The sequence below is a fragment of the Chlamydomonas reinhardtii genome, chromosome 16 (assembly GCF_000002595.2).
Source record: "Chlamydomonas reinhardtii strain CC-503 cw92 mt+ chromosome 16, whole genome shotgun sequence".
Classification (NCBI taxonomy): Eukaryota; Viridiplantae; Chlorophyta; class Chlorophyceae; order Chlamydomonadales; family Chlamydomonadaceae; genus Chlamydomonas; species Chlamydomonas reinhardtii.
In genome coordinates this window covers 5,463,307-5,488,896 of record NC_057019.1, presented here as the reverse complement: position 1 = coordinate 5,488,896, position 25,590 = coordinate 5,463,307, and the positions used below count along the sequence as shown (strand labels likewise).

Here is a 25,590-nt window from a genome sequence, read left to right as displayed (position 1 = left end):
GGGGATGAGGGGAGCACGGCGAGCGTCCGCGGTCATGAGAGGGAGAATGGCCCGCCGTCACTCATGCTTTGCATTAACCCTTCTCTTGTGACACCTTCCAAAAGTTGCGCCGTCTGCGCAAGTCCACACTGCATGCCCTTCCATGATAGCAGGGTTTCGGGGGCAGCGCTGGCAGGGAGTTGAAGAGGCTGTCGTGGGCTGCCGGCTGTGGCAGGGCAAGGCCAACTTGCGATATTGACTCTAAAATGTTGAACTTCAGTAGTTAATACATTGCTTGGTTAAACTGCTTTACACGAACTGCGATTGAAGTTGCACTCAGAAGTCAGAACGTACCTCGCTGTGAGCGCCTCCTGCCCTGCCCATCTCGCTCACACTGCGTGAACATTTAGGTGAGCTTAGGAGCCGCAGTAATGGCTTGTACCGACTAGATCCTTGCCAACCGTGTCAGTCGTTAAGTCCGTGCAACTGCCAGGTGGTTGGTGGTCCGCGGAAACGCGAGGCACGCAAACAAGCAAGAATAATAGTATTCAGATCATCATATGTAATGCCGGAAATGCCTTGTAGCCAAGGTGCGCTGCGCCGAGGGACGAGTGCGATGCATGCCAATGTCATCACGCGACAGCGAATACAAACAAGATAGTGAAGAGCAACCCATATCCTGACATTCATAAACGAGCACTCAAAAATCATGAGGGGACACGAGGTCGGCGCCGCGAGCCCCAGCGCGAGCCCCCGCCCAGCCCGCTCCACGAGCAGCCTTCCCAGCGATGCTGAGCTGTTTACGAGCATGATTCATAACGCTGATATAGAGTTGGTCTTTAAAGGGGGCAAGCGGCTGCTGGTGCACTCGGCCGTCCTGTCCATTACTTCGGCCCTGCTCGCTGGCCTACTAAGCGACCTTGGCGAGGGCCTTGGCATGACGGGCGCGAAAATGTGGGTGCAAACATGATGCGGGAACCAGGAATGCCCTGGCATTTGCCCTCGGGCCCCGCGGGTCATGTCCACGCACCGCCGCGCCGACACCATCCTGTTCCTTAACCCATCGTCGGTTTAGCCCGATTCTTCCCGACATCGTGCGCGCGGATGTACCCCGCGCAGCACACCTACTCATCGGCTGCTCAGTTCCTCTGCTGTCTTTCAACTACCCGTTACACAGGCTGAACGGCTCCGGGCCCCTGCAACTGCACCTGCTGGACGACGACCCGGAGGAGTGGCGGGAGCTGCTGCCGCTGCTGTACCCCCGCATGAACGTGCCGCGCCTCAGCTGGGTAAGGAGCGAGGTGGGGCCACACGGCAAGCAGCAGGTGGTCTGCAGGAGCAGCGGTTGGTGCAGTCGGTGCATGCATGCACACATGGTGATTGCACCAGCACCTCGCTCGTCAACGCTAGCGTTCCTCCCTCCTCCCTCTTGCCTCTGCCGTCCCTTTCCCTGTACCATCGCACCTACGCCTCCGCGCCCCCCCCTCTCCCAGGTCGAGGTGCGCCGTGTGGTGGGCATTGCGCACAAGTACGACATCACTCTCGTTCTGGGCGCCTGCGAACGCTTCCTGAACGGCGACGGTGACAAGGTGGCCCCCGCGGAGCTGTCGGCCCACCGTGCCGACCCCAACTACGTGCTCGCCTGGCTCGAGGTGCGGGCAATGCGAGCTTGGCGCCCCTGCTGCGGTAGGAGAAGGCGCGCCAAAGGCGCTAGCAGGGCTTACTTACAGACGCATCCAACCAGAGAGGAGGCGCTACGTGCATAGAAGCGGTGGACGGCGCAGCCTGCCTGTGACACGCCCAGCAACCAGCACGCACTAAGGTCTTCCCACCTCCCTGTTTCTTACTACACCGCGTTCAGATCAGCGAACGGCTGCATTTTGACTCCCTTTATGCCAGGTGTGTGTGTACACACGCATACAACCTGTCACATACTGTCAACTGGACGCCGAGATGCGCACCAGTCAGGCAAACCTATGCATTGTTGTGTGTGACGCTTCGGGATCCAGCCCCCCCTGCCCCCGCGCGCGCGTGTGTGTGTGTGTGTGTGTGTGTGTGTGTGTGTGTGTGTGTGTGTGTGTGTGTGTGTGTGTGTGTGTGTGTGTGTGTGTGTGTGTGTGTGTGTGCTTGCGTGCTTGCGTGTGTGCATGCGTGTGTGCATGCGTGTGTGCGTGCGTGTGTGCGTGCGTGCTTGCGTGTGTGCATGCGTGTGTGCATGCGTGCGTGCGTGTGTGTCCTTGCACCAAACCCGTACCTAGCTAGGGCAGCACGTAGGTTGGGATGACAATTTCCTTTGGAGAGGAAGCCACCTCGCCGCTTTTATTTGCACATCCCTCACGCCACCTCTGGGTGCCTGGCGCACCCACGCAGGTGCATGAGCTTCATCGGCAGCCGCTACATGCCGCGCTCCTTTGCCAAGTGTGACTACTGCGGCAGCGCCGCCCCTCGCAGCCGCCGGGGCGGAAGCGGTGTTGGCAGCAGCAACCCCAGCGGCAGCGGCAGCCCCCACCACTTCCCGTATACCTGCCACGACGACGGCTGCAGCTGCGCCTGCGCCAGCTGCGGGGGCTTCCGGACCTCCTGCCGCTGCGGTCCCGAACTCCCCCCGGCCGCTGAAAGCCGCCCCGTACCATCGGAGGGCACTTCATCCGCCATCGGCAGCGCGTATGCAGCGTCCGCGTCAGCTGCTCGCTACACCAGCTTTAGCACAGCGGCAGGCAGTCCATTGCCGGCAGGGCTGCCTACCGGTCATGGCAGCGGCACTGGCAGTGGAGGCGGCGGAGGCGAGATGGGCAGCCGTGCGCGTGGTTACGCGCAGCCGCCGGGATCCTATGCTGAAATCTACGCGTCAGCGCAGCGGCAGCTCCGCGATCGCTATGGCGCCGCCGAGCGCGCAGTCGGGGAAGACTTCCTTTTACTTTATCGTCGCGACGCTGCCGGGCCGCCGCCGCCGGCGGGCGCCGGGGCCGCTGCACCGCGGCAGCGCCACGCCGAGCCGCCGCCACCCACCGCCATGGCATACGCAGGACACCATGCAGCAGCGGCTGCTGTGCAGCAACAGCAACAGCAGCAGCAGCCGCAGCCACATCAACAACGCCATGCGTCGCCGTACCCGACGGCCTGCTTCAGCCTGGTTCGCAGCACGGCGGCGGCGTACGGCAGCGGTGGCAGTGCAGCGGGGCGTGGGCCCGCCGGCGGGGGTGCAGCGGTGTACACGGCGGCGGGCAACGAGCGGCCTCCATCGCCGCCGCGGGTGCTGGAGCTGGTGAAGGGCGACCGCGAGCGCCTGCTGGCGCTGTCGGGGCAAACGCTGGTGGAGCTGCTGGGAATGGGCTCGCTGTAGATACGTGCGGTGTGCGGTAATAATTGGCGGGGCGGTGAGGTTAGTTCTTGCGATTTTCCGCCACAAACCGACCCCGGCTATGTCCGGGAGATGAGGCTAGTATCGGAACCTTCGGCCTCAGACGGAGGACGTGGCGTGGGCTCAGCCCACTTTTCCCTTGCGAGGGAGAGCCACCTTTTCTTGTCCGCCAGACTCCGCCAGCCATGCAAGATAAGGTGCAAGAGTAGAAGTACGTACGGTATACGGCACATAAGGTACATACCCCGTGCGTGATCGATGGCTAGAGGCTGTGTTCTGCATGAACGGATTGACGCCACGGGGCCCGCACGCTTGCTGCGCCTAACTGCACTGATTCAAGGGGTCGACAGAAGGCTTCACCGCGTGTACAGCCATGGTGGCCGCGCGCACATGGGCCCGTTGCACATGGGACATGACACCACGTCCATTCACGTTACATATGGCGATGACAATATTAATATACATGTACATAAAGGGAGGTTAAGGTGGAGACTAAGGTAGAGGTCGTGGACCTGTGCAGTGAACTGCAGTGATGAGTGAGGTGAGGGCCAGAGCGTTTCATGGAATTCCCGCGCGCATGCTGCAGTCCATGGTGAAGTTGGCGAACGAGCTATAGGGGCTGCTGAACACGATAATTCTTGACACGACAAGCCTGGTCGTGGATTAGCAGGAAGCTTGCGTGTTATGGTCCTCGCGGCTTCTCCTTTGTGTGTTCCCTCCAGGGGCACCCCAGTGTGGAAGGCTATCTTCATTCGTGTTAGTCACGCCTGCAAAGTATTTGTAAGACAGGAACCCAGGGTTCTGGGTCTTGGCTCTTTTGGGATTGGAGTATACTGCCCCACTCACCCTTGCCCAGGGAAGCGGAGTAGGTTGCCGTCGGTTGGCACTAGGTCGCTCCGCAGCCTTCAGGATCAAGTCAGCTATGATTGTCACCTCGCAGCAAACAATTCAAATGGCAGTTTCATGAATTGCTTGTGAGGGCCTCGATCGCGTTCCCAGGTCGTAACCTGGGTTGGAAAGCTGGTTGGAAAGAGCTGTGGATTGGTCAACCGCGCTGTGCCTCTCTACTGAACATCCTAAACACAAGCAGTGTGATGCCATATAGTGCATATGCACCTGACTTATGTCAAGCAACCAACTAAAGCCTCACAGCAAATTCCTGCAATGGATGGGCCCAGACGTCAAGCTGCACCCTCAGCGAGCAGTCTGCCAAGCAATGTCGAGATGTATTCCAGCATGTTAAGCAGTGCAAATGTGGAGCTTGTACTCGATGGAGGCCAGAAGCGCCTTCGGGTTCACTCAGCCATCTTGGAGCTCACGAGTGACGTCTTCCGGCGTATGCTAAGCGAGGAGTCCTGCGTCCTGGGCGAGCAGTCGGGCGAGACGATGTAAGTTTTAGGTGTATTGGCCGTGTTCATTGGGGTGGTAGCCTGTAAGCTCTGACAGGGGGTATGGGTCGTGTCACTAGGTGCTCTCGACACGTCTCGACGCAATTGGGCCCATCACCTCATAACCTTGAGCATAACCCCGCCGCCCGTCGGCCCCCCAGCCGCCACCCCCAGCAACTGCAGCTCGATGATGACTCCCGGGACTGGGAGGTGGTGCTGCCGCTGCTCTACCCCCGCATGAGCCCCCCGCGCCTAGACTGGGTGGGTTCAACGAGCCAGCTTCTGCATCGGGCTCAATGCCCCTTACTGACATGCACTGCACACGCGCCCCGCGCGCGTTCGGCAAGCGCATGTCCCATGATGAGCCTTTACATGCACTCGTCCTTACACAACCCTGCACTCCTTTTCACACGCACTATCAGACGGAGTTGCGGCGTGTGGTGGCAATCACTAAGAAGTACGAGATCCGCCTGCTGCGTCACGCGTGTGAGCGCTTCCTGGAGGAGGCGCAGCTGTCGGCCCACAGCGCAGACCCCAACTACGTCCTCACCTGGCTGCTGGTAGGTGGTGCACGTGCAATTTCTGGCGTGCCGAAGTGGATGAATCGTGAACCTGCTTCAGCGGCTCCCTGGTGTAACCTGTGCAATCTTGCTTGGCCGCCATCTACGGCGTGCGCACATGTGCATACCGGCCGCAATTACAATGCCACCTGAGTTGTGCAGTGCTTCGCTGCGGGCGCTCTTCTCTGACAGGTCAGCGAGCAGCTGGAGCTGGGGGCGCTGTTTTCCAAGTGGGTTCGCGCAGGCGTATTGGTTCCTTGCTGCTTTCATGCTGTGTTGCTGGTTCAATGTTGTGTTGCTCGCAGGGGTGGTTGCCAAGCCGAGACTCGCCTCACCCAGTCGCCCGCACTCGCCACGCAGGTGCCTGCAATTCCTTGACTCGCACCTGGCGCCGCGTGCTCCAGGCTTCTGCGACTACTGCAGCACCCGCAGCCGCAGTGCATCAGCCGGCAGCGGCGCTGGCAGCAGCAGCAATGGCGACCCAAACTCCCGCATCGGCTGCACCTGCGCCTGCGCTGTATGTGGCGGGAGCACCCTCCGCCGCGACTGCCGCTGCGGCCGCGACGTCGAGTCCATGCTGCCGGCGGGCAGCGGCTCATCCTCCACCGGCGGCCACGGCGCCGCATTTGGCCATGGCTCCACCACCGCTGCAACCTACATCGGCCCTACTGCTGGCGGTAGCGGCAGTGGCAGCGGCAGTGGACGCAACTATCCCGGCATGCCGGCACCTCTGGCCGCCGCCTATGAAGCGACGGCGCGCAGCCGATACGCCGCGGCGCCTGGCCCTGCCGCTGCCAGCGGCGCCCGCCGGGACCTGCAGCTCCTGTACCGCCGTGATGGCGCCGCCGCGCCCACGGCCGCGCCTGCGGCTGCGCTCCGTATCCAGGTGCACGCCCCCACCGCGGCGGCCCTGGTACAGCGCTACGCGTCGCCCATGCCCACCCGCGTGCACATCTCCGTGCGCAGCAACGGAAGCGGCGGCAGTGCCTCCAGCACGGGACGTGGCGTGCTGACTTCGCCAATCTCTGGTGGCAGCGCTGCGCACGCGAGGCCGCTTGTGCCGCCGCCGGCACCGGTGCTGCCGCGGGTGGTGGAGCTCGTGAGGGGTGACCGCAAGCACCTTGTAAAGCTGTCGGTGCCGACGCTGGTGGAGCTGCTGGGCATGCTGTAGAAGGTGTTGTTGTGTGTGGTGCTGTCATGATACTGGAGACTTTTGTGTGGTGTGGTCTGAGCTGTGCAAGCGGTTTGATAGGGTGGCTGAAAATCCTGAGTAATCAAGTCCTTGCTGGTTGACCGTCGTGTTGTGCCGACGATGCACTTGGGATGCACAGGCGCTGAGACGCACAGAAACGGGCACGCACGCCGGCAGAAGCGCCAGCACAAGGCGTAGATCCTTATGTTACAGTGCCCTCCACGGTTGCAACATGCCCCCACGGTAATAGGGCCATTCGTGGCTCTCACGGCGACTTTCCCATGCGAGGCGAACCACATATCTTGTCTGTGGCACACTGCCAACCGTCATAAAATTAGTCCATCAATTCTTGCGCTTGCTTTGGATGTCAATGGCGCCGCCCAGTATAACATGTCAGCCCTTCAAGCACTCTCGTCTATTTACTCCAACCGCCAATACAGCACAGGAAACCGTGCTCACCTGAGAACCTACGAATGCACGCGTTCCTCACAACTACCTAGTGGCACCTACACAACGAGCAACGAAGCCGCAAGCTGCTAGATCTTCTTGCGAGCCAGCCCGCCGCGTTTCCGACCCGCCGCCGCAGCCTCCAGGTCATCGCCTGCAGGATCACTGGCCCTTGCTCCGCCGCCCGCGGACGCCTGCTTGTCAGCACCCGAGATTTGCGTCGCAGCCCAGGCCGTCAGTCCCTGCAGGATCACCCTGCTGAAGTCTAGGACCGGCTTGAAGCCGCCCATGCCCTTGCTGCCGGCGCCGCCCTTGCCCGTGCTACTCCTGCTACTGCTGCTACTGCTCTGGCTGCTACTGCTAGCGCTGCTGGCTGCGCCTGCTCTACTTGCAGTGCTGGGGCTGCTCGGGCTCGAGCTCTTAGGCACTGACTGCGAGGCAAGCTCAGTCGCCGCGCCCCCAGCGGCAGCAGTAGCAGCCGCAACAACTGGCGCAACTGTTGCAGCCACGCGCGGCGACGCAGTGCCCTGCGCCTCTTCGTGCCCCTCCGACACGGCGTGGACTTCCACCGGCGCCGCCTCAGCCGGGTTGGCCTCAGCAGCGCCCGCGGTGGCGGCCGCAGCATGCGCCACGGCATCCGGTTCTTGCGCCGCGGTGACAACTGGCACTACCGACGCTGCAGCCACAGCCTGCACGGAGACCGACACGACAGCCGGCACAGCGGCCGCCGCGACAGACGCGGGCGTGACAACCAGCGGCTGCGAGCGCTCCACAAAGAGCTGCATCCACTCTGGCCCGGGGTCGTAGCGCAGGCGCGCCAGCGCCCACACCACCAGCGAAAGCTGCCGTGCGCTGAAGCCCTCGCCCTGCGCGCCCGCCGCCGCCCAGGCGGCCGCGCCCGCACCCGCACCCAGCACCCCGGCCCCCTCCTGCTCGGCCTCCTCCTCCGCTGCCTTACTCGCGCCCTGCTGCGCCTCACGCCGCATCACCGCAGCCATTGCCCCCATGTAGCTGGCCATCCACTCGTCCGACGGCCGCACGTCCAGCAACGCCAGCGCCCACAGAAGCCAGCTCATGGAGCCCGCGCCCACCATCCGCTCCAGTCGGCCCGACTGGGCCAGCTGTGTTTCCGAGGCCGGCCCCGCCGCCGCAGCGGCGTCCGCAGCCACGATGACCGCGAGGTACGTGCCCGTGGCCTGCAGCAGCGCCGACCGCAGCGGCGCCGTCGGGCGGAACCCTAGCCGCGCCGCGGCGTGCGTCATGCGGCACAGCTGCTCAAAGCTCAGCCCGTGCGACCGCAGCAATCCACCGTTCGCCACAGCCACGGCGTCGTCCGTCGCCGTGGCGACGGCGGGCGCCGCCACCTCCGCCCAGCGCGCCATCCATAACCGGTTGGGGCGGTGGCCCAACGCCGCGAAGTGCTGCAGCGCCGCCCCCAGCTCCGACGGCTTGAGCTGATGCAGTCGGCCATACAGCTCCGTCTCCATAAGCTCCAGCCAGTCCCGCCGCGGGAAGGCCGCCCCGGCCCCAACCTCCACCTCAGGCCGCCGCACGGCCTGCTGCAACGGCGCCAGCCCCGGCCCCAAGCCTGAGCTGGCAGCAGCCGCGCCTTGCAGCGCCTGCTGCTGGAGCTCCTCCTGGCGCTCATGCAGCTGGTAGGGCTGGTCCTGGAACATCCGGCCCTGGCCGCGGATGAGCGCCGCCGCCTGCAGCGCCGCCAGCACCTCGGAGTCGCTGTGCTCCGGCAAGCGGCTGGCAACGGCCCGGAGCAGGCGGCCCACGTCGCGGCGCGGCAGCAGCCGCGGGTCGGCGCCGGGGCCGTGCTGCAGCTGCGCCGCTGCCCACAGCACGTTGGACGTCTGCTGCGGGTCGAACGAGTCCAGGCTGCAAGGCGAGGAGCGCGCGCGTGTGTTGATCGGCATCAGAGGTGTGTTGAGATTGGGCACGTGCAGGCCGGTGATTGACTACCGTGTCAAATCTAGTTTACCGTGCCTGGCTGTTGTAAGTGTGTCCCGAGTTCTACACCGCAGGGCCCACGAGTCAGGGCGGCTGCAGCTCTAGCTCCGGACGCGGCGTGAAGCCTGATGTGGCCCGCAAATGCATGACGTTCCATGCCATGGTGTTGGGGCATGGCGTCGCCAATGCAGGCCGTAATTCGCAAACCATGTTCTGCAGCTCACATGCACCCTCACACATTGCACCCTCACGCTGCTTCCCCCAGCTTACCTGTTCATGACCGCCCTCCACAAGCCCGCGAACCAGCGCGGGTGCGGCCGGTACTTCATGTAGGCGAGCGCCAGCATCACGCTGTTCAGCCCCACCGGCCCCAGCGCCCGCGGCGGCGTGCCCGCCCGCCAAGCAGCACCTGCGCCGTCCGTGCCGCTGCCGCTGCTGCTGCAGCCGCTGCCCAGTGCGCCTAGGACCACCTCAAGGAACACGGGCGGCGGGAAGTAGCCCGCGGTGCCCATGCAGAGCAGCACCGTGGGCAGGTACTGCACCACCATTGCCGCCTGCGCCGCCCGCGCAGCATCGCCGGCTCGCCGCCGCCCGCGCCTCGCTCCCCGCCCGCGCTGCCCATGCCGGCCCCCGCCGTCAACCGCCTCGTCGTCCTGCGCCGATGCCAGCTGTTCCGCCACTGCGGCCGCCAGCGGCAGGTTCAGCCGCGGCACCAGCTGCTCTAGCCGCCCCGTGGGCAGCGCGCCGCTGCTGATCACGACCTCCATGGTGCGGATGCGGAAGCCCCGCATCCAGTCGTAGTTGTCCACCGTTGCCCCCATGTGCACGAGCCCGTACAGCAGCAACGACAGCTCGCGGATGCCGTACCGGTCCATGTGCAGCCCCGAGTGGTGCATGAAGCCGCCCAGCAGGCGCCGCCCCGGCGACAGCTTGAGTCGGCCGCCGGCGTAGCAAAGGTGCGCCAGCTCCGCCGGCCCGAAGCCGCGCAGCTGCCTGTACGATTAAAGCGAGTTTTGGTATCACGCACTGCCCGGGCCATACATAGAGCTGACCAGAATTGTCAGGCGCCACACGAAGCGCCCTGATTAATTTGCATCTACGGAACTACCATACCTGTCCACGGCCGCAAAGAACAAGTTCAGCCAGTCACCCGACGGCGTGACGCCCAGAATTGCCAGCGCGTAAAGCGTGTTCGCGAGGTGCTGCGGCTCAAAGCCAACGCCCTGCTGCCCGCTTCCCGTGTCGCCCTGCCGCAGCTGCTGCTGCAGCTCCACGCGGGATGCCGTTAGCACAGCATCCAGCCATTGCCGCGAGGGCCTATACCCCAGCTTCGCCACGGCCCACAGCGTGTTGGCAAGCTGCCGCCCCCGGAATTGGTGCAGGTGCGCCAACACGGCCCGCTCCAAGCGGCGCATGAAGGCTTCCCGGCTCTCGTAAACGCTGCTGCTAGCGGCAACGCCCATCCGCCGCGCCTGCTGGTAGTGTTGCTGCTGGTGGTGGTGTTGCTGCTGGTGGTGGGGCCCTGCCGCCAGCGGCTGCCGCAGCGGCGGCAGGTCCCCGGGCTGCTGGCTGGCTGCGAACCGCGCTGTGGCTGCCGCAGCTTCTGCGGCCAGCGCAGGCTTGCCGGGCTTGCTGCTGTTGTAGCTGTCCCGGCCACCCAGTGCGATGTGGTGCCCCTGCGGTGGGCGGCTAAGCTCGAGCCGCCGCCGCACGAGGCCATCACCGCGACCGCTGCCGCTAGACGACGAAGCGTGCAACTGGGCCATGTGGGTCACGACTGCGCTGACATGCAGGTGGTTCATGGAGCGCGCATGCGCGTCCACGAGCGTCTGCAGCTGCTGCCAGCTGCGGGCCGCCTTGATTCGCCCCATGAGGTCCGCTCCGGACACGCTCGTGGACGTGACGCCCCCGGAGCGAGCGTATGCGGACGACGGCCCGGCCTCCGCGGCCCCACCACTGTCCTGGTGGCGCTCCTGCAAGCCATGCTGGTGCTGGTGTTGCTGATGGCGGGCAGGACGGACCTGGTAAGGGGACTCAAGCTGCCCACCAGGCTGGTCGCCCTGAACAACCTGCATAAGGGCAGCGCAGCGTTGGGGAGCGCATGTATTCCCACATTCAGCACTGCCTTCTGGGCGAAGGCGTTGGCACTCGACACGCCCCAGACGGAATCACTCGGAGCGCGTTGCAAGAGTGCAGCGCAAAACGCATGGATTGCGGTGTCAGCGGGTCCTGCCAACCCGTCGACAGGCACTGCTGCCAGCCCAAGTCGCTAGTCAAGGTATTCCTTAGAGCGCCACCAGCCCATTAACAGTAGCCATACTTGTGTGCAAGTTGCCGGATAAGCGATTCCCAAGAAAACAACAGCCGCGAGCCCCAGCACGCACCTGAGGGACCCGCGAGGCTGCGATACTTCCATGAAGGCCCTCCGGCTTGGCCAGTCGAGCGGAAACAATTAACGCCTGCGCGGAGAGACGCATGGACCACGCGTAGAGCCGCCGCTCGCATAGCAAGATGATGGGCAAGCAAGAGGCTACAGCCCACATGCACGACATTAATGCTTCACACAGCGACTGGCGCCTATTTACCTTGCGGGCTGCTTGCCGGCTCAGTGAGCGCCGAGCGCCCAGCGCAGCAGGCCTCCCCAGGGCCTGTAAGTTCATTTTCCTACGCTTGTTTCATGGCACTATGTAGCCGGCAACTAGCGCGGCAACCAAATTCTTGCAGACACAGCAGCAAACTCGGCTGTTGAACCACGCCTAAAATTGACGAGTGTTGTTGAAGTAAGTTTAATTGTGGCCGTCAAGTATGGTACAGGTTGTCGCCGCGGTTCTGTGACAAAACTTGTGCATGGCAACTCCATGCCGGGCGGACGTCCTTGTACAGCGCCCCGCCGCTCTGTTGCACGTATTTCAATTTGTGGTACCACATAGCTAACGTGACTTGCACACCGCCACAGAGTCAGTATCACTGCCGCGCAAAGACGCTTCTCTTGTTATTACCGCTTTATCCAGCCGAGCCCGCCTCTGAGGGCCTGCCTGACCGTCGCATAGGGTCGGCAGGCTCAAGGGCGCGGCCGGCCCGGCTTCTGTTGGGAGGGACACTAGCGATCCCCTAGTCTCGCCCCTGGATAGCAAAAATGGCCAGCGTGGACAGGTTTCCCTTCAGCAGCGCGCCTGTGCGTCAGGTCAAGGCGATTCAGTTCAGCGTCTGGGACCCGGCTGAAATCGTAAGTGCTGGCGCAACTTGGGAGAGCGCCCCGTGGTGCAACGTCACCCTCTGCCCCGCAGAAAGCGTACTCGGTCGCGGAGATTGTCACCAGCGAGACCTATGAGAAGGGCAAGCCCAAGCTGGGCGGTCTGTCGGACCCCCGCATGGGCACGATGGACCGTGGTGGCATCTGCACCACTGACGGCGCAAACGCAAACGACAGCCCGGGGTACTTCGGCCACATCGCGCTCGCACGGCCGGTGTACCACATCGGCTTCATAAAGACGGTGGTGCGCGTGCTTCGCTGCGTCAGCTACCACACCTCCCGCCTGTTGGTGGACAAGGTAGGGCACGATGAGGGCGGTGCGGGGCAGCGGCGGCGGGGAAGCTTCGATGGCCGGCCAGCGGCCTGGAAGTGGAGTTGCCGTGTCCTTAGAAGTCATAAGGCAGCGCACTGTGAGATACTGCAAGCGTTCCAGCGGCAGCCGCAGCAGCAGTGGTAACAGAGAAGGCGTCCGCGGAGTAGGGTGTTGGGCCCCTTTGGGCCCAGCGCACTCCGAGGCCCTCATCGCGCTGGCAAGGGCATGCATGTTGGCTGTATCTTTCTTGTTGACACCGTGCAACGGCTGCAACACACCATCCAGGATGACCCCAAGTACGCGTACGGCCTGCGGATCAGCGACTCGGAGAAGCGGCTGCGCTACTTCGTGCACCTGTGCCAGGTGCGGGGGTGGCGGCGTGCGAATGGGGATCGGGGGAGGGGTTAGACGTCCATCAAGGACGCCGCGAATATACACAAAACTGAAGTGCTGGCGTCCAGTGCGAACAGCGGGTACCTCACTGCCGTCGGCAGCCAGGGCGAGGGCACCAGTCTTGAGTTAGAAACACGAGCCGTAGCCCCAGAGGGGGTGGGGTTGGAGAGCCGGCTGCCGTTTCGATAATGTGTCGCGGGGCGTCGCCAGGCTGCCCGATGTGGATGTATGGCAGCTAAATGGGGACCCCAGTGACGCCCATACGAGAATGTACTGGGTAACTGATGTGAAAACCCAGCGCGCAGCATGAGACGTTCAGCCATAGCTACGGGCTGGAGTGACAATGCTGCAAGTGGCGTCCCGCGGCCGAGGGAAGGAGGAAAACGTGTGCTCAATTGTCGCGGGGCACTGCCAGGCTGCCAGCGTGAAGGCATGGCGGCTACAGCCATGACTCCATTCAACAAAACAGGCGCAGGCATACATGGTTGCGCTGGGACTGCTATGGGTCTTGCACTGGGTAGCAGTACGCTCCAGGGCGCCGCCTGCTGTAGTACGATCGGATTTCTGCAGCGCCCGTTACACACGCCACAGACCGGGGTCGAATGGATGCATGCACACGTGCCGTGCCGCTGCGACCATGCAGGGCAAGAAGATGGATGAGGCGACGGGCAACCCGCAGCCCAGCTACCGGCTGGACGGGCTGAAGATCATGGCGGAGTTCCCCAAGCTCAAGGGCGACGAGGAGCAGGAGCAGGACAACGTGGAGCGCAAGCAGGTGGGGCGGGGCGGCATACAGCTTGGATTTGGGTGCCACTATGGACGGCTGTGCATCGTGGCCGGGGGTTGGTTGGGGACGGGCAAAGGCGCTGACGTGGAGGCGGCGTGGCGCGGGATATTCGGAAGGGTGCAATACTTGACGGCGCCGCCGTGAGCACGCACGCGCAAGCAGCGCACCCGGCATGACCCCAATACCTTACATCCTCCATGCAAACATGTCCGCACACGCCCGCTCACTCCTGCCCAACGCGCCCGCCCTTTCGAACGCGCCCCCTTGCACTCGAACTTGCAGGAGCTCACAGCGGCGCGCGCTCTGGAGATTATGAAGCGCATCCCGGCCGAGGACTGCAGAGCCCTGGGCTTCGACTGCCGCTTCACGCGGCCCGACTGGATGATCATCCAGAACATGCCCGTGCCGCCGCCGCCCGTGCGCCCGTCCGTCATGATGGACAGTAGCAGCAGGTGCGCGCGGCCGCGTTTTCGGGGCGCTGGGGCTTGTTACACGGCTGCGGATGCGCTTGTGCGAACCCCGTGGGCAGCCAGCAGTTGTCCCGGGCTTGATGGTAAACGCCGTTTGATGTGTGGCCCCAAGCGCGCTGCCACCTCTTCACATGCACCAGCTCACACCGCTAATCCCCCCCAATTTGTATCGGCCCGCTTACACCCGCCCGGCCTCAGGTGCGAGGACGACCTGACGCACAAGCTGGCCGAGATCCTGCGCACCAACAACGCCATCAAGAAGCAGGACGCCACGGGCACGCCGCAGCACGTGATCGCGGAGCAGATCATGGCGCTGCAGTACCACATCACCACCTACTTCGACAACTCCAGCCCGGGTAGGGCATTCGCTACTTTCATACTGCTCCCAACTGCGCGCGCCTGCGCGTCTGAATCAAGGAGCATTGTCCATTTTGGCAGCTGTCGTGTCTTGCACAGTGCCCCAGTGCACAACCCAAAACCCTGGCTACATGCATTCCCCGCATCTCGTCCTGTCCCACCAGGCATCCCCAAGTCCAACCAGAAGTCGGGGCGCCCCATCAAGTCCATCAGCGAGCGCCTCAAGGGCAAGAGCGGCCGCATCCGCGGCAACCTCATGGGCAAGCGTGTGGACTTCTCCGCGCGTACCGTGATCACGGGCGACCCCAACATCGGCATCGACGAGCTGGGCGTGCCGTGGTCCATCGCGCTGAACCTGACGTTCCCCGAGACCGTCACGCCCTTCAACATCGAGAAGTGAGCTGCTTACAGGACCGCGTGCATGCTGCTTCGCGACAGCCGCACATGCCGTGAATGCCTTGCTGCCCGCGCGCGCCTTGTTTCCACTCACCGAGCGCTCAGTACCGCACCTCATCTGCACTCTTGTCTAATCGCCATGACCGTCCTATCGCCACGACGTTACCACCGCCGCAGGCTGCAGAAGCTGGTGGACAACGGCCCCAACCCGCCGCCCGGCGAGACGGGCGCCAAGCACATCATCCGCGAGGACGGCCGCCGCGTCTCCCTGGCGGTGGTGAAGGGCGACGCGGACCGCCGCCTGGAGCCGGGCGATAAGGTGGGCGGCAAGGGCACGCAGATGACGGCGGATGGCGGCGGCGTGGCGAGGTGTTGCGTGTAATGGCGGAGACGAAACAGCTGTTGGTGGCGTGGCGGCCACGCTGCTGCGTTTGTGATGCGTAAATCACAACCTCTTTGGCGCGTTCCCTGTCTTTCAACTGCTAACCGTCTCCGATCCCCCCTGCACGCGCCTGCAGGTGGAGCGGCACCTGATCAACGGCGACCTGGTGCTGTTCAACCGGCAGCCCTCGCTGCACAAGATGTCCATGATGGGGCACCGCGTGCGCATCCTGCCCTACTCCACCTTCCGCCTCAACCTGAGGTGCGCCGCGCGCCGCCACACGCAAAGCGTGCGCGCATATGCTTGGATGGAGCGACCAGCCGTCGTGCATTTTATCCGCATTGCAAACCACCACCATGTCGCACAGAGTACCTGCGCGCCACGACTGAACTCCGCCCCAATGCCTCCCCGTTTGGTCTTTTCCATCCATCCCTCCAGCGTGACAACGCCGTACAACGCCGATTTCGATGGCGACGAGATGAACATGCACGTGGCGCAGACGCACGAGACGCGCGCGGAGATGGCCAACCTGATGATGGTGCCGCGCAACATCGTGTCGCCGCAGGCCAACAAGCCCGTCATGGGCATCGTGCAGGACGCGCTGCTAGGGACGCGCATGATGACCAAGCGCGACATCTTCATCGAGAAGGTGCGCGTGCAGAGGGCTGGGCAAGCTCACGTTATGGACGGCGCCTAAGGCACTTCTTGTTTCGTGCGGTTACACGCGCATAAAGGCTGCACATGCAATCCGACCCGCATCTGACACTTCCCGCTGCGTTTTTCCCGCCATTGCGCGTGCGTCCTCCAGGACAACTTCATGAACTGCGTGATGGGCATCGAGGACTGGGACGGCACCGTGCCCATGCCCGCCGTGCTCAAGCCGCGGCCGCTGTGGACCGGCAAGCAGATTTTCTCCATGTTCGTGCCGGACGTGAACCTGAAGAACAAGTCGGCCTGGTACAAGGACGCGGACGTGCCGGACATGTCCGTCGACGACGCGCAGGTGTGCGTGCGTCCATGGCTTTGTATAATACTACCATCTGTGTAATACTGCCATCTGTGCTTGGTTGCAGCGGTACCGCCGCATGGGCACAAAGTATACAGCATACTGACGTCTTGGGTCCCGTGCACGCCATGGTATGCAGGTGCTCATTCGCCAGGGCGAGCTGCTGACGGGCGCGCTGTGCAAGAAGACGGTGGGCAACGGTGCGGGCGGCCTGGTGCACCTGACGTGGCTGGAGCACGGCCCGCACGCGGCGCGCGGCTTCATCAACAACGTGCAGCGCACGGTCAACTACTGGGTGCTGAACCACGGCATGAGCATCGGCATTGGTGACACCGTCGCCGATGCCAAGACCATGGCCAAGGTCAACGAGATTATCGAGGAGGTGCGTGCGGGGATGGAGGCTGGGGTTCGGGCAAGGCCATGCACGGTTGGGTGCCGCTGTGGACCGGTGCCAGGGCGTGCGTGTCAGTTCGCCAGCTAGCCGCGTTTGTCACTGGCTGCCTACTTTCACAACCGCAGGCCAAGCGCAAGGTGAAGGAGGTGGTGGAGAAGTACCAGCAGAACGCGCTGGAGGCGCAGCCCGGCCGCACCATCCACGAGAGCTTCGAGGCGCAGGTGCGCATGGCACGCCTTTCCGTCACGCCTCCTGGATGCATTGTGGTGCCCTGGAATGTGCCAATGTGCCCTGGTGTCCTGGAATGTGCCGGCTCCTGCGCGGCACACGGACTCGGAGCTGTCACTGTTATTGGAGCTACCGTATTTGCGCTCTTGAAGCTGTATCCGCTGTTTCTTCCCTGACTGACGCTTCGCTGCTGCTGTGCCGCCGCCTACAGGTGAACCAAATCCTGAACAAGTGCCGTGACGACGCCGGCAAGGCCGCCTACATGTCGGTGGACCTGTCCAACAACATCATCAAGATGGTGACGGCGGGCTCCAAGGGCTCCAACATCAACATCTCGCAGATGATGGGCTGCGTGGGGCAGCAGAACGTGGAGGGCAAGCGCATTCCGTTCGGCTTCCAGAACCGGTGCGTGGCAATCGCCTTTAAATCACAGGGCTTGGGGTGTGCACGCAGAGGAATGTGCGGTTTGGCCCCCGTATAGTTTTTGCCGTGGGGTACAAAACATGTCAAGAGGGGGGATCACCGTGCGCGGGGTTGCTAAGGAATGCCACTAGCAAGGAGGTCAACACGAGAGGCCCAAGCCGTGCCCACCATGCCTTTCTTACCTTGCGCCGCCCGCCCGCCCGCCCGCGCGCCCGCCGCAGTACGCTGCCGCACTTCAACAAGGACGACCTGGGCCCCGAGGCGCGCGGCTTTGTGGGCAACTCCTACCTTCGTGGCCTCACGCCGCAGGAGTTCTTCTTCCACGCCATGGGTGGTCGTGAGGGCCTGATCGACACGGCCGTCAAGACCGCGTCCACCGGCTACATCCAGCGCCGGTGAGCACACACACGCGCCACGCGCATCCGTGGCAGCTGACGTCCTGGAACCGCAGTTCATCTGGCCATGTCCGCGCGTTATAGTTGTAACTTCACCTGACAACAAACCGGGATTTGCGCCTTGTGCCCTCAGGCTGGTCAAGGCGATGGAGGACATGGTGGTGCGGTACGGGGGCACGGTGCGCAACAGCCAGGGCGATGTGGTGCAGTTCCTGTATGGCGAGGACGGCATGGACGCCGTGCGCATCGAGGGCCAGATGTTCGAGTACCTGAAGTGGGACGTAAGTTGCTAAGCTGCCCACCCTGCATGTTGGTGCATGTTAGGTGGGCCAAGCCTGCTTGCTAGTGCGGCCTCTGCTGCTTGGCTCACCGCATAGCTGGTTGGCCTCCATTCCCTTCCACCCGCTTTTGACGTGTGCACATCTGGACCGGTTGGCCTCCTCCGCAGCCCGCCAAGCTGGACAAGGCGTACCGCATCGACACCACCCGCGACATGCCGCCCGACTGGCTGTCCGCGGAGGAGTACGAGGCGCTACGGACCGACCCCGCCGTGGAGCAGGTGGGTGGAAAGTGGGCGTCAGGGAGCAGGGGGCAGTTAATCGGGGGCTAAAGCATCGACCCCAGATGCAGCGCGCCAGCCTAGGAAAGGGAAGGCGCTGTGTGCTTCGCCAGTGCACCTGTGCTTGCGTGGGCACTTGCGGAGCGGTGCAAGCGGCCAGTTAGCTGACACGGTTTCGGACCGTGCGCCCTCCCGCAACCCCCCCCCCCTCTCCCCCGCGCCACAGGCGATGCGTGACGAGATGGCCCAGATCAAGGAGGACTTGCGCGTGCTGCGCGAGGAGGTGCTGACCAACGGTGATGAGAAGGTCAACATCCCGCTCAACCTAGCGCGACTCATCTGGAATGCCCAGACCAAGTTCAACTGCAAGCCGCACAGGTAGGCATGACGGCATGGTTGGTGTTAGGCGGGCTAGGATGCGGTTGCACGTCTTGGACGGCCATGTTTTTACATACGTTGGGTTTGCTGGCACTAATGCTCTTGTTCCGTGTCTGCGGCGTAGGCCCGGGTGGACGGGGCTGCAGGTCAAGGAGGTCATCACCAAGGTGCGGGAGCTGTGCGAGCGGCTGGTGGTGGTGATTGGCAGCGACGGGCTGTCGGTGGAGGCGCAGCGGAACGCCACCATCATGTTCCACTCGTGAGTAGCGCGGCTGCGGGCCGTGGCAGGGTGGGGCGGGCCTGTGCGCACAGGGCAAGGAATGGCGGGCCCTGTTGCGACATCGCGCACGCGTGTAGCCTGTTGCCTGTGCCGCTGCCGTGACTGTGGCCGTGGCGGCGGCCGTGACCACACGCGCTACCCACCTGGTCCCATGCCCGCTCGCCCTGTCATGCACGCAACGCACCGCCTGCGCACGCTCTTTCGCATCCGCCCCACAGGCTGGTGCGCATGCACCTGGCCTCTAAGCGCGTCATGTCCGAGTACAAGCTCAACAACAAGGCTCTGGACTGGCTGCTGGGAGAGCTGGAGACGCGCTTCTTCCTGGCGCAGGTGCGCTAGGGCCGCAATGGTGCCGGATTGTCACTCGGCCGAATAGGTGCTGAAGTCGGCCAAGCGTGCGTCGAACTCAGCAGAAAATCCTCCTTGCATAATCTGCATGCAGCTCTGCCGCAGTTGGCGCGCAAACAAACGGCCTTCTTCTTATCGACTTGTGCGTGTCCTTTTGTGAGCGCAGGCACACGCGGGCGAGTGCGTGGGCACTGTGGCGGCGCAGTCGCTGGGTGAGCCCACGACGCAGATGACGCTCAACACGTTCCACTTTGCGGGTGTGTCCGCCAAGAACGTGACGCTGGGTGTGCCGCGCCTGACGGAGCTCATCAACCTTGCCAAGAACATCAAGACGCCCACGCTCACCGTGCACCTGCTGCCGGGGCTGCGCGAGTGAGTAGTGTTCTGTTCTGTTGTCTCCGGTGTTGTCCTGGTGTGAGGCCACGGGCTGTGCGTGTGCGTATGGTGCTCATTTGCTGAGAACCGGTGTTGACTGTGCACTACGCGGGTGTTGTGCTTTGGGTGCAAAGTTGGCAGGAGTATCTGTTGATCCTTGACTCGGCACCCCGATCTGCCATTGCACAGGAACAAGGACGCCGCCAAGGAGATCCAGTCCAAGCTGGAGTACACGTGCTTCAAGAACGTGGTCAAGACCACCGAGATCTGGTACGACCCGGTGGACCCCGCCAACGCCAACCAGACCGTCATCGGCGAGGACGAGGAGATGCTGTCGTCCTACTACGACCTGGCGGGTGGGTCGCGGGTGGCTCTCAACTGCTTCGCTTGATAAGTTGTTTTTTCGTATTTTCGGGCATTGTCAAACATGGGAGTATTCTGCCATGCTCACCCTATAACCAGTCCCATACGTTGCGGTCATCCTCTTCAGGCGACGAGGATCTGGCGGTGCTTCCGCGGCTGTCGCACTGGCTGCTGCGCTTCGAGCTGAACCGCGGCGCCATGCTCGACAAGGGCCTGACGCTGGGCGCGGTGCAGAAGGCGCTGCAGGACGAGTGGGAGGACTTCATCAACGTGCTGGTCAACGATGACAACGCCGAGAAGCTCATCATGCGCATCCGGTGAGGCTGACCGCCGGCGCCAGCTCACGTTTGGTGCGAGGGCGCAGCCGTGGCTGGGGGCGGGCTTTGGCAGCGCGTTGCCTGGCGCACCCAGCCTCTCGTGTCCGCGCCATCCCGACCTCGTCTTGCGAATGGCGATCCTTACTTCCCGCAATGCGCTTTTGTTGCCCGTTCGCTCTTCGCCGCACAGCGTGGTGAAGACGGAGGAGGCGAGCAAGGACGAGAGCGCGGACCCCACCGAGGACACCATGCTCAAGCTGAGCGGTGCCATCATGGACGTGCGCCTGCACGGAGTGCCCAACATCCGCAAGGTAAGCCGCGACCGCTATGGGACCCTGACTGCGTTCGAGAGCCCTCCACTCCGCAGTGGTGCATCGGCAAGCGTGTCATACCGCCGGCTCCAAACCCTGCCAACCCCCGCAGGTGTTCATCCGCGCGGAGAACCAGCACGTGTACGACAAGGAGAAGGGCGCGTTCCGCAAGTACGAGGAATGGATCTTGGACACGGAAGGCATCAACCTGGAGCAGGTGCTGGCGTTCGAGGGCGTGGACAGCCGGCGGACCATGTCGAACAGCATCATTGAGGTGCTGGAGGTGTTGGGCATTGAGGTGAGCAACACGAAGGAGAAGGGGAAGGGCAGTACGGGCTGCTAGGGCGGCTTCCTCGTGTGCCGAGGAGGGGGAGAGGAACATGCATGTTCCGCATGGAGGAGCGCGTGCGCAGTGCTGTCGATTGACCTGCAGTAGCTGCAGTTGACCGAACCTGCATGCGTGCCCTGCTGTGCACAGGCTGCGCGCGCGGCGCTGTTCAAGGAGGTGCGCAACGTCATCCAGTTCGACGGCTCCTACGTCAACTACCGCCACCTGGCCTGCCTGTGAGAGCGGGTTGGCGCTGCTTTGCCCTCGGGGCAACAGGGTTGCGGGTCACCACCGGCAGAAGCACGCTTTTGATGTGTGAAAGTGCGTCGTGGTATCATTCAGGCATAGTGGCAGAGTGTCCCCGCGGTACCACGTGCTGGTCAAGTATGTACGTGCTCTCACACCATCATGCCACATGCCTACGCCTAAAGTGGCACCCAAACTAATGAGCCGTAACGCCTCCGCAACATACCTCACACGCCACACACAGGGTGGACATCATGACTTGCAAGGGCTGCCTGATGGCCATCACGCGCCACGGCATCAACCGCAACGGCAACGGCCCCATGACGCAGTGCAGCTTCGAGGAGACGGTGGATATTCTGTACCGGTGAGTGGAGGCTGGGGCGGAGGCTGGTTGTCCGGGGATGCCTTGAGAACGCGTATTGTACATCGCTAACACGTCCGACAGACTTGCCTATGCCCGCTTATGCCGAGACCTCCACTCAGCTCAAACATTATCAACAAACTACTTACGTGTGCGTTTGCATTTTGCAGCGCCGCCATGTTCGGCGAGCGCGACAAGCTGATGGGCGTGTCCGACAACATCATGATGGGCAACATGTGCCCGCTGGGCACCGGCAGCTTCGACCTGCTGCTGGACGAGAGCGCGCTGGAGAGCGCCTTCGATGTGCAGGTGGGCGGGGGCGAGGGGATGGAGGCGGAGAATGTGGGCAGATGCAGGCAGTCGATGGAAAAAGGGGCCGGCGGTGGAGCCGGTGGTGGCACTTGCCCCGTATCACAAGTGTCGCTTTAATGTACCCGTGATGCATCACGCCCATCCTTCCCCCCACACCAATTCATAGATCGGCAACCTGGCGTTCGGCGAGGACTACACCATGACGCCCGGCCGCATGACGCCCAGCCGCTCACCGGCGCGCACGCCCGGGCCCATGTCGCCCTCGCACCTGCTGTCGCCAATGCACTCGCCCTTCGTGGGCAGCGGCTTCAGCCCCATGCACCCCGGTGCTTTCAGCCCGGCGCACGGAGGCGGCGTGGGCGGCCCCATGTCGCCCGGCTACAGCCCCACGTCGCCGGGCTACAGCCCCACCAGCCCGCGTTACAGCCCCACCAGCCCGGCGTACAGGTGGGTGGGGCGCCGAAGCGTGATGTGGCCGGACCGGGCCGGGCACATGCGCGGATTGCCTGAAATTGGAGGTAACCAGACAGAGCGTTGAGGATGTACATTGATGCTTGCAAGCTGATGCCTATGTTCTGCTATCATGCCTGTTCATCGCCGGAATCGCTCATTGGCCATGCCTGGAACCCCGCCCACAGCCCGACGAGCCCGGCCTACAGCCCCACATCACCGGCCTACAGCCCGACCTCGCCGGCCTACAGCCCGACGAGTCCGGCATACAGGTGAGGCGGGGGTTGTTGCTGTGTGGAATGTAGCGCATGGGCAGTCCTGGGGTGCTTTCGCCGGGGCGCAGCAGCCTAGGCGAGTAAAAATCTGGGTTGATTCCGGCGCCAGCCACTATCAACACCATGCATCTCCTTTGTGGATTCCTGCGTCAGCTGTGTTGTGCAGTATGCGCCTCACACCGTGCTTTCTGCCTCTCCGCATTGCAGCCCGACGAGTCCGGCCTACTCGCCAACGTCCCCGGCCTACAGCCCCACGTCACCGGCATACAGCCCGACGAGCCCGGCATACAGGTGAGGCCACGTTCGCGTGGGAACCGGGCCACACGCTCTGCGTTGGCCTAACGCGCTTTCTCAAGGCCGTTTGAGCCCTTAGCTGATGCCGATCGACCGATGTCGCTTATTCCTGCTGCGCAGCCCGACTAGCCCGGCATATTCGCCGACCAGCCCGGCATACAGCCCAACGTCGCCGGCGTACAGCCCGACGTCGCCGGCTTACAGGTGCGCCTTCGTACATGTGGCCGGCAATGAAAATGAAGATTTGTGTGCGTCCTGGTTGATGAATGTAGGTCGGTTAAGCGGTGCAACCACTAACTGGATGGTCGCATGCTTGTGCTACGCAGCCCGACTAGCCCGGCCTACTCGCCGACCAGTCCGGCCTACAGCCCCACGTCTCCGCAGTACTCGCCGACTTCGGTAAGCAAATCTCCTGTTGATAATATTTACCTGCCATGGCCAGCTTCGTACAGATTCGACTGCCTGCCATGCGCGCGCACTGACCTGCGTCTCCCTGTATCTCTCCTTGCAGCCCAACTACTCGCCCACGTCACCCACGTACAGCCCGACTTCAGTAAGTCGAGCTTTTTACATTGATAGTCCGCCCTGCTACCAGGACAGAACATGCTGAGGCCCGTGGTCACACGCCTGCGCTTTTGACTGCAGCAGCTGCCCTAACAACGACTCTGCCCTTCATCCCGCGTGCTGCAGCCATCCATGTCGCCAACGAGCCCGCGGTACTCGCCGACGAGCCCCAACTACTCGCCGACGTCACCCAATTACAGGTGCGGCGCGTTCACGGGGTGGTTCAGATACGTTGGCTCGCAACATTCATACTTGCACCGTGCCCTATGTTGACGCATCGCTCCGCTCCCTCACGTTGCTTATCGCAGTCCGACGTCGCCGCAGTACTCGCCCACTTCGGTAAGCAGGCACTACGCACTCAGGGGGGTGCCGCGTCAGTGGTCAGAGTCAGTCAGTATGTGTCCTTGCAAGCACCACGCCACAGTATGACCCCCACCTCCCTTTTCCTTCTCCAACCTGCAGCCCCAGTACTCGCCAACGTCGCCGCAGTACTCGCCCGCGGCCAACGAGCCTGGGCCGGCGGCGGGCGGCGCGGGTCCAAGCGGCGCCAACCCCAGCCCCGCCTACAGCCCCACCGCGGATGTCAGCCCCGTCTACTCACCTAGCGCCACCATCGGCTCACCCGCCTACTCGCCCACGGCGGGCACCACGCCCACGGGAGGTGGTGGTGGGGCCGCGGGCGATGTCGGGACGTCACCGGGGCCTGGCAACGCGCCGTACAGCCCTCAGGGCACCAGCCCCGCACTGAGTCCCTCGGGCTTCAAGCCGTAAAAGCTAGACTGGATTCGTGGGCGTGCGTGGGCGGCGTTTGGGTTTGGGTGTGCTGTGGGCGCAGCGTGCTGGTGGTATTGCTGATTAGGCAGACTGGATTGTTGGCAAGCGGTTCACGATTTGCAGCTGCATGTGCTGCTGCGAGGGGACTACCGGTAGTGCAGTGTGATACGGTATGTGGGATCCGGACAGGCGCGCGCCGAGTAGACTTGGCGCGGGTGCTGAGGCTCTGCAGGCATGAGGCGCAACAAGGCACAACAGGGACATGCAGGGCAACACCGGAGAGCACTGTCCTAGGCGAGGCGATTGTGCCAGGTTTGCAGTAGACGCGCTCCCATTCTTGTGTGGAGGCGGCCGTTAGCGTCCTGTAGGCCAGATACCTGGCCTAGCGAAGCCTGGTACAAAGCCGCCGTAAATATGTCTGGGGTTTGAAGCTATTTCGATGTGACGGTGGACGTGGGTGTGGGCGCGTTTCCTTCAGTGGGGAACCATGGGAGTAGGGCAATCCGTATGCTCACGTGCAGCTGATGCAGTTGATGGCAGTCTTCAGCCCCAGTGCATGATCCGCCAGGTGTGTACGGGGTAGGAGTGGGCAGTGGCAACCACGAGTGGCAACAGTGCGGAATACTTCAGTGCGTGTAGTGTTCGGCGCACGGAGCCTCTCACCCCACCAGTCACCCAGCCTGTCACCCACTGCCACACATTCTGCCCACCCATGCATGGGTGCGCGTGCTGCAACCATTAGAGCGCAGCGGGCAGTGGCAAACCTAGCAGCCATCCTTTAAGCAACACTATCGCTAAGTATCCCAAGAACCGACCCCGGCGGTGGAAGGGGAGGAGGCGCACGGCAGGGCGGTGGCGGTGACGCTGCTTGCGATGCGGGCGGCGGGCGGAGGTGGACGAGGACGCAGGCCGGCAGGCGCGTGCCCGCCGGCGCAGTTCAGCAAGGGGCGGCAGCAGAGATGGCAGCCAGTGCTGCCACCGGCGCTGCCGCTGCAACTGCTGGGGAGGAGGAGGAGCTGGAGGAGAATGCAGGCAGGGCGGTAGCGCATCTGGCTAGACGAACAGCTCTGTACACGCCGTCTTAGTCGAGGCGAGGCACCTTTAACGCTGCGGGCGAAGGCGGTCCCATCACCAGACGGTGGCAGCTCCGTGCGGGTGGAACGCGGCGCCTGGACGAGAGGGGGACCTGGCCCCCGTGTAATCCCGAGACCAGGAGAAGATGAAAGGCCGCGGGTGCTGTAGGATAGCATCCCATGGTGTGGTGTGGCGTGGGGTGTGTATTGAGGCAAGCCGTGCTGGAATGCGCGGCTGGATACGATGTGCTGGGCGTGTGAATTTGCAGTTCCAGCGTCCGATAGCCGGGTGTGTTGGTTCT

General features: G+C 63.3%; 4 protein-coding genes across 4 annotated transcripts; 3 read left to right on the top strand and 1 right to left on the bottom strand.

Moving 5' to 3' along the window:
• The first annotated feature begins 265 nt into the window (after positions 1–265).
• On the top strand, positions 266–4,136 carry CHLRE_16g680750v5 (uncharacterized protein). The gene is made up of 5 exons (XM_043071414.1): positions 266–933; positions 1,157–1,268; positions 1,473–1,631; positions 1,841–1,878; positions 2,350–4,136. Exons 1-5 carry the CDS (start codon positions 689–691, stop codon positions 3,320–3,322), a joined length of 1,527 nt encoding a protein of 508 aa, XP_042916019.1. The 5' UTR covers positions 266–688; the 3' UTR covers positions 3,323–4,136.
• Positions 4,137–4,305: 169 nt separating this feature from the next.
• On the top strand, positions 4,306–6,721 carry CHLRE_16g680800v5 (uncharacterized protein). Its single transcript, XM_001691833.2, has 5 exons — positions 4,306–4,728; positions 4,890–4,989; positions 5,151–5,288; positions 5,481–5,518; positions 5,649–6,721. The coding sequence occupies exons 1-5, from the start codon at positions 4,565–4,567 to the stop codon at positions 6,457–6,459; spliced, it is 1,251 nt and encodes a 416-aa protein (XP_001691885.2). The 5' UTR covers positions 4,306–4,564; the 3' UTR covers positions 6,460–6,721.
• A 2-nt stretch (positions 6,722–6,723) lies between these two features.
• On the bottom strand, positions 6,724–11,695 carry CHLRE_16g680850v5 (uncharacterized protein). The gene is made up of 5 exons (XM_001691999.2): positions 11,469–11,695; positions 11,268–11,342; positions 9,997–10,952; positions 9,154–9,876; positions 6,724–8,811 (listed from the first exon to the last, which is right to left on the bottom strand). The coding sequence occupies exons 1-5, from the start codon at positions 11,541–11,543 to the stop codon at positions 7,017–7,019; spliced, it is 3,624 nt and encodes a 1,207-aa protein (XP_001692051.2). The 5' UTR covers positions 11,544–11,695; the 3' UTR covers positions 6,724–7,016.
• Positions 11,696–11,805: 110 nt separating this feature from the next.
• On the top strand, positions 11,806–25,012 carry CHLRE_16g680900v5 (uncharacterized protein). Its single transcript, XM_043071416.1, has 37 exons — positions 11,806–12,109; positions 12,171–12,434; positions 12,735–12,812; positions 13,486–13,617; positions 13,912–14,081; positions 14,298–14,455; positions 14,621–14,852; positions 15,030–15,171; positions 15,371–15,495; positions 15,673–15,883; positions 16,043–16,237; positions 16,380–16,622; positions 16,760–16,855; positions 17,074–17,267; positions 17,507–17,680; positions 17,814–17,961; positions 18,129–18,239; positions 18,466–18,617; positions 18,742–18,876; positions 19,116–19,227; positions 19,412–19,617; positions 19,810–19,976; positions 20,111–20,300; positions 20,491–20,611; positions 20,724–20,909; positions 21,090–21,175; positions 21,430–21,549; positions 21,717–21,855; positions 22,025–22,305; positions 22,497–22,580; positions 22,791–22,874; positions 22,998–23,081; positions 23,204–23,276; positions 23,389–23,430; positions 23,568–23,641; positions 23,750–23,780; positions 23,904–25,012. The coding sequence occupies exons 1-37, from the start codon at positions 12,020–12,022 to the stop codon at positions 24,210–24,212; spliced, it is 5,439 nt and encodes a 1,812-aa protein (XP_042916018.1). The 5' UTR covers positions 11,806–12,019; the 3' UTR covers positions 24,213–25,012.
• Positions 25,013–25,590: the final 578 nt, after the last annotated feature.

Excerpts from the sequence above, each read along its gene's own strand:
- CHLRE_16g680750v5 (XM_043071414.1), top strand. The coding sequence starts at position 689 with ATGAGGGGACACGAGGTCGGCGCCGCGAGCCCCAGCGCGAGCCCCCGC. Across the intron at positions 934-1,156 it reads GGCATGACGGGCGCGAAAAT|GCTGAACGGCTCCGGGCCCC; the intron begins GTGGGTGCAAAC and ends CCCGTTACACAG. Across the intron at positions 1,879-2,349 it reads TTTGACTCCCTTTATGCCAG|GTGCATGAGCTTCATCGGCA; the intron begins GTGTGTGTGTAC and ends GCACCCACGCAG.
- CHLRE_16g680800v5 (XM_001691833.2), top strand. The coding sequence starts at position 4,565 with ATGTATTCCAGCATGTTAAGCAGTGCAAATGTGGAGCTTGTACTCGAT. Across the intron at positions 4,990-5,150 it reads GCCCCCCGCGCCTAGACTGG|ACGGAGTTGCGGCGTGTGGT; the intron begins GTGGGTTCAACG and ends ACGCACTATCAG. Across the intron at positions 5,519-5,648 it reads CTGGGGGCGCTGTTTTCCAA|GTGCCTGCAATTCCTTGACT; the intron begins GTGGGTTCGCGC and ends CTCGCCACGCAG.
- CHLRE_16g680850v5 (XM_001691999.2), bottom strand. The coding sequence starts at position 11,543 with ATGAACTTACAGGCCCTGGGGAGGCCTGCTGCGCTGGGCGCTCGGCGC. Across the intron at positions 10,953-11,267 it reads CAGCCTCGCGGGTCCCTCAG|GTTGTTCAGGGCGACCAGCC; the intron begins GTGCGTGCTGGG and ends GCCCTTATGCAG. Across the intron at positions 8,812-9,153 it reads TGGAGGGCGGTCATGAACAG|CCTGGACTCGTTCGACCCGC; the intron begins GTAAGCTGGGGG and ends CTCGCCTTGCAG.
- CHLRE_16g680900v5 (XM_043071416.1), top strand. The coding sequence starts at position 12,020 with ATGGCCAGCGTGGACAGGTTTCCCTTCAGCAGCGCGCCTGTGCGTCAG. Across the intron at positions 17,681-17,813 it reads ACCGGCTACATCCAGCGCCG|GCTGGTCAAGGCGATGGAGG; the intron begins GTGAGCACACAC and ends TTGTGCCCTCAG. Across the intron at positions 22,875-22,997 it reads CCGACGAGCCCGGCATACAG|CCCGACTAGCCCGGCATATT; the intron begins GTGAGGCCACGT and ends CCTGCTGCGCAG.